This window comes from Amphiura filiformis, chromosome 13 (assembly GCF_039555335.1).
Source record: "Amphiura filiformis chromosome 13, Afil_fr2py, whole genome shotgun sequence".
In the NCBI taxonomy this organism is placed as follows: Eukaryota; Metazoa; Echinodermata; class Ophiuroidea; order Amphilepidida; family Amphiuridae; genus Amphiura; species Amphiura filiformis.
In genome coordinates this window covers 41,919,819-41,930,776 of record NC_092640.1, presented here as the reverse complement: position 1 = coordinate 41,930,776, position 10,958 = coordinate 41,919,819, and the positions used below count along the sequence as shown (strand labels likewise).

At 37.0% G+C, this 10,958-nt stretch overlaps 1 protein-coding gene across 2 annotated transcripts in view; it reads right to left on the bottom strand.

The window, feature by feature from the left end:
- Window positions 1-5,261: 5,261 nt before the first annotated feature.
- The window catches only part of LOC140168379 (CD9 antigen-like), a 226,177-nt gene continuing 220,480 nt past the window's right edge, over window positions 5,262-10,958 (bottom strand). For both annotated transcript variants that reach the window (XM_072191755.1, XM_072191756.1), the window contains exons 5-7: window positions 10,617-10,790; window positions 7,121-7,204; window positions 5,262-5,561 (exon numbers count right to left, since the gene is read on the bottom strand). In XM_072191755.1, the coding sequence (XP_072047856.1) occupies window positions 5,484-5,561; window positions 7,121-7,204; window positions 10,617-10,790 (336 nt within the window). In that variant the 3' untranslated portion in view covers window positions 5,262-5,483. The remainder of the gene's footprint in view (window positions 5,562-7,120; window positions 7,205-10,616; window positions 10,791-10,958) is intronic.

Here is a 10,958-nt window from a genome sequence, read left to right as displayed (position 1 = left end):
GCACTGATCATAAGTAAACCCTATCATCATGTACATCCTGAATAGTCATACAAGAGTTGAAACAGTATAAACATACTTTGTTGTAATTATTCACATTGATATTTTACACAGGTTTAAAAAGTTTTCATATGTAACTTGGGAGTTGAGAGTAAAAAGGCATCAGTTATAAAAAACACTCAAAGAGAATGATACATACATGCCTAATAAGGATATATACATGCCTAATAAGGATATATACATCCCAAATAAGGATAAGTACATCCCTAATAAGGGCATTGTTTCTACATATGGTACAAACTTGGTAGGTAGGTTACCAAATTGAAATCTTTCAAAATTTCCAGACTTCTTGATCTAAACAACAAGCAGTGGAGTAGGAGTACCAGCAATGGAGTGACCAAAGTAGGTAGGGGTAGGTGAGGGGAACCAACAGCATTATTGCATGTCAGATTTTCAAACTGCTTGGGTAAAGGTTCCCCCACTACAGAAACTTAAAATTATTTCAGAAGTACAGTTGCAATTTTTCCCTTCTGCTCTCACAAATATATGCATCCACTGTTAATCAAATGATTCAAATATATCCATAGTTTACACAACAGGACAAATTTAACCGATTTTAGTTAAAATTTGCCCCACACTGAGTAAATTTGAATCGGTTATTGATTTAATTTTTGCCCTTTAGTATAGGGATGAAATCAAAACTCGACCGCCGGTTCCACCCAGTTTCCATTGTTTAGAATAATGGAAACCGGACGGAACCGCCGGTCGAGTTTGGATTTCATCCCTTAGACTTAATATTTGATCCAACATTGGGGAAAATATTTGCTCAATGTTCTGACAGTGTATACACACTTCATGTGGGTAAAATTCAATTATACTCCCCTCTGCTCTTTGCTTACATGTTTGATTGTCCTGATCAAGAAATCACATAAAAAAGTATAATTCTGGTTTTCTTTCAATTACACAGCTCAAAATGAATGACCTTTTGAACTATAATCATAATTATGTCAAACATAACTTTGTTTCAACCACAGAATTAGAGAAGGAGAACCCGGACTCCCTATACCGCCACATACAATCGCGCCGTCAGCTATGGGGAGAATATTGGGGGTATTCGGGTCTTTGCCGACGGTGCGCGGAGACAAACGAAAACAATTCTGCATCTCATCTGAAGCGTCTTAGTACTCGCAGACAGGTCGCATCAAGTGCGTCTCTCAAATGCACCCTTCATCCATGTCGCTTGCATGACAACGAATGCCTCAAATGCATTCCAAGGGGAATAACCTCAATTTTTGCTCCATGCCTGTATCAAGATGGTGGCCGAGTCCCGATTCTCTATCTTTAATTCTGTGGTTTCAACAAATACAAATAATGATTTTGATTGTTACAAGACCAGCAGATGTAAAACTGTTGAAATATGCTTAATTAATGAATTTATCTAAATCTACTAACTTAAAAAAACACAACTTTGACAATATTTGGCTGTTAAAAATGTAACACAGTTATTTACAAAAACACATTATGTACACAGAACACATTAAAACAGCATCAAATACATAAATGACCTTTATAATTGGCACATGAAAGTACATTCTTTTTTTCTTTTTTTAATAGAAAAAGTGACTGAAATGGTAAGGGTGAATATCTAACATGAATTTCACTCACTTTTGTTCTCAACAGATTTAAAACTCTTGAGACCAATTTCCCAAAGTTAGAAAACTTACTCAAATCGACTATACTCAGTGTCAGAAGTGGGCAAGTGCAATTGCTGCCCTGTGAACATTTGGCACACAGTATATTGTACTCATCTACACATGGCAGCTATATTGCACTTACCCAGTTCTGGCACTGAGTAGTCGAAATGCGGCTTTTCACTTAGGGGATGTATAAGGCTTGTTTCATGCTGTCAGACCACTTGCTGCTCAGCGGTGTGACGCACACGCATATTGCAGACAAACGGACGCAATCAAGGCTCGTGATTGGCTGATGTCTTGAGCAGTGGCAAGCAGAATTAAAGTACGACAGGGGCATGCCGCATAAGGCTCCGCATTCATACAGTCATGCCGCTGAGCAGTGCGACGCATGCACATTCCAGACAAACGGACACAATCAAGGCTTATGATTGGCTGATATGTCATGCCGCTTGTCGCAGCGGTAAGCAGAATTAAAGTATGACAGGGACATGAGGCTCCGCATTCATACTGTCATTCCGCTGAGCAGCGCGACACATACGCAGTGCAGACAAACAGACACAATCAAGGCTTGTGATTGGCTGATATCATGCGCTTGCCGCAACAGTAAGTGGAATATAGCATTATTAGGATTTATACCCAGGTTGCCATTTTAGAGAAACAAGTGTCACATCACTGATGATGCAGGAGCTAGAGTCAGTGAAATTCCTGTCTGATAAGACAAATGGATTCAAACTCCTCACCAGGTCCCAGGTTCAAATCCTGGAGGGGTACTCCAGTGCTATTCCTTTCCCTGGCTACCTTGTGTGGTGAGAAGCCTAAATCATTAACAATTTAGTTGAGTATCAGGTCTAGAAAAAGAGATAATGGTTTCAATGAAGCTTAAATGGTGTTAAAAAATAGTGTAGCTTGTTGGCTTTTCAACTTCGATTCTCAGGAAGTTAGGTAAACAGGTTTTCAAGCGAGCAGTGAAGAACAAGCACCCTATCCTGATATGGCACAATATATTGGGACACATGAGGTAGGCAAGCATGTGACCAGAAGGCTGAATTCTTTACAGAAAATAACAGATTAGTAAACCTAACCAATATGTGATCATGCATATAGTTAGTACCTTTATGTGTATGTTAAAAGTAAAACCATTTGTTTTAGGGACAACATATTTCAAATGAGCCATGCGACAAATCATTATCGACCCTTGCTTAAGTGACTTTCATACTGAAAAGGAACACATTTATATAATGATGCATTCTGAATTTACACTTATGTCAAATTATTTGAGGGTTTAAAGTTATGTAAAATAAATGGTTAAAAGCAAAAAGGTATCCAGCAAAGAAAAATGTTTTACAGAACACTTTTAAATGTCAGGTTATATATAAAGGGTATAAAATGTTTCAATGACATTCAAAAATAGATTTGAAAACATTCTAACACAAATTATTTATGTGTTGACAAAATATTTTACAAAAACATTTGCCAAAAAATATTCTACAATAACATCTTGACATTTTAAAAATGTTGTTTTAGTGTTTTTGTTTTCATATAAAACCTTTTAAAAACATTTTCATGTCTTTTATATAACCCAAGAATTAAATGTTATAATTAAAATGTTTTGACTAAAACCAAAACTAGTTTAAAAACATTTGTGTTTGCTGGGTACCTAGCAAGTGCATAATAAAGTACTTATGACCTTTTTGCATTTATACCATTTTTCACCCTGATGTGGCAGTGGCGTCAGTGCGCAACCTCAAATGGCTAGTGTTTGCTCAAAGCGCTGGTGTGCACATGCTTAAAGACGATGCATAGATGCACAAGCAAAACTGCTGCATCAACGTGTTGACGTCATTGCCATGTGCAGGGTGAACAATGGTATAGCCATCATTGTCCCTGCAAGGATATACAACCACAGAACAAGCTGAAATGACATAGTCATATGCCTAAGTTTCTTATTACATTATACATAGTCCCTCTTTACCATATCTTATGTGCATGTTAAGTGTTGTTTCAGAGATGGTTAACAAGTGCTAAGAGGTTTCAGTCTTGCATCAAAGTTTTAGAAAGAGTTTCGTAGTCATAAGATGAAGTTGTTCTAGTTATAGTGATTGTCCTGCAGATGACAATGACATCTGACTTTATTTCCTGGAAAAGATGTCATATCATTGTTCTTCTTGCAGAGATTATCCTGCAGCAGATTGTCTTGCAGCAGAAAAAGGTGACATCTTTAAATGCCTGCATCCTGGTAAAGATACCTTATTATTGTCCATTGAGCATGTGGAGATTGTCCTTCAGATGAGAATTATATCTGACCCAGTTAAAAAGGTTGTTCTTTGTAGGATCCTGCTGATGAGATCATTCTTGCCTTGGAAATGGCTGGATATGATAAATGGATGTCTGCTAGTGCCAAAAATCATTGGCACTCCAACAGAGCAAGTTGCACTGTGTATGCAAGTGAGGGTGATTAATATGCCCAATTCTTTGTGAGATGATAGAAGAGTTGCTGCAGAGAGTGAGCAATTTTGTAGCGCAATCTAATTTATTCTGCACCAGTCAGTATTCTCAACTTTATTGCAGTCAAAATAAAATTTGGCACCAAAAAAATGTTATTCTCAATGAAAGATTGCACTTTTTTGCAAATTTGGGCATTTTATTAATTTGGCATAGCAACATTTTAACAGTGTTTCAAACCTTCCCTGTTGCACGACTCTTATACCACAAATAAAGAAATTTTCTAAAGATCAAGAGCATTTATAGCCTACTTAATGGCTCTTTCTGATAATCAAAGAGGTTTGACAAGCGGAGTCTGGACTCCATCCTGTAGGTAACAACAGAAATGGGCTATTCCAGTTGAAATCCATACACCCTATGGTCTATGGAAGACATGACCTTAGTCTCCCACACAGGGGGTGTAGGTTTCAAATGGAGTAACCCATACAGGTAACCCCATTTGAAATTCACACTCCCTGCATTGAAGATTAAGGTCATGTATTCCATAGGGGGTGTATGGATTTCAACTGGAATAGCCCAAATCCACCAAATTGGATTGTGACACATGAAGACCAAAATTATACCTCTGGCATGTTTTGCCTAATACCTGAAATCAAATGATAACAAACATGCACTAAGCCTCAAAGTTTGCTAGTCACATTGTGAAAATAATCGCCAACTATTTTGAGTAGTTTCATCATGAGTGACATGCCAATATGGTTGAGTCGGTGCTCCCCTTGTCAAACCTCTTTGTAGGTTATCCACATTTATTGCAGTCATCTGTTTTTTGGTTTTTTGTTTTGATCAGAAAATCCTCAGGTTCCATGCAGAAAACCAAGAGATATAACCTTCAAAAACTATTTTATATCATCTCAACAGTGTCCATATAATAGCTTCCATCAAATATTTGTCCAGGAGAGACGTAAAAACTCACTTAAAAATCTATTGCTCATTCTTGTCACTTTGAAATGCCCTTAAGAAACTAGTAAAGTTTGATATTTTTCAAATACTCAGGGTGATCGTCTGCCGGGCTGGAGAAAATGTTTGTATTCCAGGAAAAGTCCAAATATCACTCCAGAATAGCAATATTTCCTATGTATTTCTTACTCCAGGAAGCAACATTTCCTGTAAATTCCAAAATTTCCCTCAAATCCAGAAATTTCCTTCCAAATCCTAAAAAAGGTTGCCCGAAATGAGTTTCCGGGATTCCTCATTTATTCTAGGCCTGATGGTGTACGTGGTTGAGTTGATGAAGAAGTCTTGGATACGAAAACAGGAGTTGAAAAGACAGGGGAGCTATCTAGCTACCATCTATATAGCGTAACTCTTGTTATCATCTGATCTTCTTATAGCGCAACACAAGCACAATGAGAAAATCATTCCTAGAAGCTGCAATAGTAAAGGTAGAAACAAGAAAATATTAATATTATATAATATTTTATCGCAATTTGTGGATTAGTGGTTACTAAACGATTCTTCTTCAATCAAAAACTCTTTTGTTTTGCATTATCTTCAAAAATTAACAAAATTAAAAATGTTAGTGCAAAACTGATGACAATTACCCTTTATATAGCATGATATTGGGGCTTGTGGCTACATCAAAAAAAGTATGTAAAACAGTTTGATTGCCATATAACACCTCAGTAGCCCAATGCCTAATTATAGAAGAAGTGAATTTTATTCAGTGGTTGCACTACCTCAAATATTTGTTTTACCCCCAGTAAAACCCCAAAATTACGAACAATTTCACTTTTTGCGGGAATTTTGGGCAAAATTTGTTCATATTGCTCCCCCTTCCGAAAAATTCCTGGTGCCGCCACTGATATTCTTTAAAAATATTTTGCCAAACTAACTGTTCATGTTCCACAATATCAGAGTAAGAGACAAAGCAAAAACAAAGTCACATTGAATATTATAGCTTGTGTATGTTTTCCATATTTATATACAGGTTGAGTGAGTCCTTCAGCAAATGTCAATAGACCATCCAAACATCATCTGCTTTTGTAATTGTCTGCCTCGGTTGGCTGCTTGCACCATTTTATTGTCATCAGTGATAAGAGCAGAATGAGTTCTAAGATGTATTATTTTAACCAAAAAATTGCAGCAATGAGCAAATTTAAAAATTCCAAACTTTTTTTTTTTAAATATCATCAAAAGTAGTACATTTTTTTATTATTATTGTCATTATATTTGACTGCATGTATCTCCAGTTGAGAAAAATTGATATTATCAATTTTGCTGGGGGGCTCAACTTAGAAGTGATGGTATGTACCTGTCATTAGCCCCCCCTCTTATTGAAGTTGAATGTACCCAATAATTCCCTTTTCTTTAAAAGTCGTACTTGATGACACCCCACCCCCGTTTTAATTTTGGCTACCCAAATACCCTCTTTTTATTTTGTCATCAAAATGCCATAAAATAATGTTGTAACTTTCAAATTCTCTTATTTCAACACATTTGTATTGTAAATTTAGCAAATTTGAACAAAAAAGTAAAATTCTGCTCCATTTTTACAAAATATTCTACCTAATGACCCCTTTTTCATAATTTTATACCAAATGACCACTTTTTTTCAAAATTTGATACCCATTGGCCCCCTTTTTTCATTTTGTTATACCTAACGAATCCCAATTTTTTTAAACAACATTTCATACTGATAGGCCCTATACTTCCTAATGTTGGTAGGCACATTATACCCGTCACTACTCAAATTGAATGCCCCCCTAGGTTTTTGCATCGGAACTCTTAATATAGGATCCACAACATGCTCAAGGACACAGTTCTTTAACCCCAATACATTTGTACATTCATTGAATGACCTTTGAATACTCGGGTACAAAAACTCATACTCTGCAGCTTGAGGTCAAACTTTGCGCTATGATTGTTTTATTGAGGTTATTGAACTATGCCACTGGGATGAGGCCATTGTGTATGTTTCTTTGCCTTACCTGTACTGCTCCAATTCCTATGACTAAACCTGCTACTAAAACTGAATTCTCTTCCAATTTACTAAATAGTTCATCAGAACATCCCTGAGAATGATAAAAAGAAAACATTTGTTAGTTTAATTGTGATACAAAATTCAACAACTCCTCCTATACCTTTGTACAGCCTAGGAGTCAACCGTTGTTAATCTGTGATGAACCCACACTTTTACTGTAGCGTATAAATATGCGAACGCGAGCGAGACTACGCGTTACGCGAGAGCGCGTAAAATTTGTCATGCCTGGAACCTGTGTGCGTACACAAGCTTTACAACTTGAATTCATTATTTTTCAGGTAGCGGCTAAACATTGCAGTTTTATTCTGTGGTTTTATTGCGGATATCAACAGAGAAATCATCGGCGTTTTTGCAAGGCTGAGTGGCAATGATTAACTGACACTCCTCATGAAATAATCCTGTGAATTTACGATCATTAGCTTCTTTTTTGTTGTTGAAAGGATTCAATCATGTTTCACCGTTGTTCATCACCGTTTAACAAATGGCGTCGGCGCGTCAGTGAGCGATTTACGCCGGGCAGCTTTACTGCCCTCGCGAAGTAAACCACGCAGAAGACGCGGCCGCATCGTTGTTAAACGGTGATGAACAACGGTAAAACATGATTGAATCCCTAAATATCATTCACACTGGCTTCAAGCTCCTTCATTGGGCTATGTGGAAGTGCTGAGAAGCTCCCAAGTCAAGAAAACAATGTTTGAGAAGGACCCTTTGTGGACAGTCAGTCAATGGGGAAGCATTACAGTGTGCACCCCTAGGCTACTATAGTATGACTTCTGTGGTGGCATAACACAAAACACCAATGTTTTTGTTCATACCGCCTAAACAAAACATATATCAGGTGTAGAATTTCACTGGGAAAATGCGAAAACATGAGCTTCCACCTGATACCAAAGCTGCTTTTGATTGGGTCAAGTGAGGGATGAGGTTGTCAATACTATTAACCTAGTCATAAAATATTTTAGATTTGAAAAATCAATACAAAAAGAAATACATCTTGCATATATCTTGAGTTTTGGCACACAAAACATGTTATTCCTTTTAGCCTCATCCACACCTGGGGGCACTTGTCATATACAGCGTGGGCCAAAAAGAACTTTACCCAATTTGGAAGGTTCATTTCTCGGAGTTTAGAGTAGCTATTCTCAAAAGTGTTATATATGCTAAATATATATCTTTCTAAGAATATGTGGTGCAAAAATGGGAGAAAAAGAAGCTAAAGTAACAAAATGGCAGTAGTTTTACGTCAATGGGTCGAAAATCACTTTGTCCACACGTAATTCAATGGAATGTATCCAATTACTAACAGTATTGCGTTAGGCGTGTATATTATTTGGAAACACCATCAGCTTGTCATTCAAAATGTTACACGCATGAATGAATTAATTATCATTAGTCATGTTAGATGAAACAATGCATCCAAAATTAACATAAACATTAACATAAACATTATTAAAACAGAACAGAATTAACATACACATTATTAAAACAGAATTAACATAAACATTGATTTGAAAATGTACCCGCTTAAAACAAGTATTGGCATTATCTTATACCCCAAGCAAGTTAAGTATCAATTTTTTAAACCTAAATCAGTTATTTATGGAACAAATCCATGATGGAAAACACTTAAAACTCACAAGGGCAGAAAGTTCCCATGATTTCATACAATTTTGTTGTCGTACATGTCGGACCCTTAACATGTTTGATTTTTTAAGCAAGAATACCCCTTTTTTCAAATTTGCTTGTTTTAGATACCCTATTCATGTGACATTACGTACAGTGCTTTGATCTTGAATATGCACCCTTTTACAGGATTTTTTGTTCACAGATGATACCCACCTCAATAATGACCAGTGCCCCCACCCTTGCTATCCACAATCACCTACTCTCTAAATGTGAAAGAGTGAAAAATCACTCAAAAAGAGTGAAATCTCACTCTTTCAAAGAGCCATATGAGTGACAACTCTTTTAGAGTGAAGCTCATTCTCAAGAAAGAGTGAAAAAATTCACTCCGGAAAAGAGTGAATCAGAAAAGAGCATTTATTTATTTATTTATTCATTTAGGCCTATTTTATATACAAGAATATCACAGCAGTTCATAACAGCTATTATATCACTCATACATAAATTCTAGATAGTTCATTGGTTGATTACCGTTTGCCATTTTTACTATCACCTCCTCCGTGTGATAGTCTTTACCATCATAGCGCTCTGCCGTAGTGCGCCTGCGCCAAGCTGTGCGCTGACTCTTGGACTCGCCGATTTAGTTATGGGGTGGACCCCAAAATGTGAAATATATCACGGCAAAACATGGTGTTATGTTGATGAAAAAATTTAATTCCTACCTTAAATAGTATTTTAGTAATAGAATTTATGTACGAGTGATATAAAACAAATATTAACTGTCTTAAATTAGTGTAATGGTGAAATATAATCACTCGGTGAAAGATGTATTGTTCCATTCCACTCGCCGTTCCGGCGCTCGTGGAATGGAACAATCCATCTTTCACCTCGTGATTATATTTAAACCATCACACTCATAGACAGTTAATATTTGTATACTATGTGCTTTAAATTGTTGTGAGGCTAGGCCCCAGGTTAGGGTAGGGCCCGGTCTAGGAATATTGAACTGGTCTAAAGCTTAAGCACATACACAATGTGTCGAACTTCAGTGTGGGATGAATGATGAAAAACTATGGATTTAGTGAAGCTAATAGTCAAACTGTTCAATGGTGAGTATACACTTAGGTGTAGGACATAACATGGCAAATACCATGTTTACGGTCACAGTCTGGAGAAGCGTGATGCGGCGTAACCTACATAAAGCTTACATATGCGTACATGTAAACCGGCACTGGGCCGGTAACAAACTGCTCACATATGACTTAAGCTTACTGTCGCCGTTGTCTCAAGACCAAGTGTATGCTTGCTCCGAGCTATGACCTACACATAAATGTAATCACTATTGAGTATGCTGTCTATTTCTTCATCAAATCCGCTTTCTTTTCGCCATTCATTCACACACTAGCTGTTCGCCATTTTGTTACACAAGTTCAACAAGCGTCGGCCGATTTTTGGCGCTTCTGATTGGCTGACAGTTCACTCCAAGAAAGAGTGAGATTTTGCGCCACTTTTGAGCGAGTGAGGCTCACTCGAAATCATGAAAGTGAAATTATGTGTACTGTTTTCACTCTTTTAGAGCTAAAACCCACTCTTTTAGAGCTAACTTAAATTCACTCTGAAATTCAGAGTGGTTTTTCACTCTTTTACATTTAGAGAGTAAATATGACAACAATGCAGATTTGTAACAAGTTGTGACTTGTGACTCAAGGTGAAATGGAGCGCCTGATTTGAGCGATATTCGTTGACTCAACCCCATACTGACTCTATACAGTGACTTGATTTGACTCAAGCTAAAATGGGTTTTGCATTCATGTACTTACTGATATATAAATTAAGGGACTGTCTGTATTCTTCTGTGTTTTATAGAAATCTTGCATATTGCCAGTAGCACTACTTGAGCACCCTGCAGTGATACAGCATGAATCCGGTAATGGTGGTTGTAGTTCTGTATTCTCTAGCCAGTCTGATGGCATCTCGGCACCACAACATTGTAACTAAAAGAAGAAACAATTAAAATAAAGTAGCCAATGATGAAGGAAATGGTGATGATAGGTTAATATGTAGAACCTATGCTAACTGTGCTTTGCATATTGCATGACTAATGCGCGTTTTTGTGCATTTACACAGGGGCATAAACCAAATAAGTCTTGCCTATTACAAGC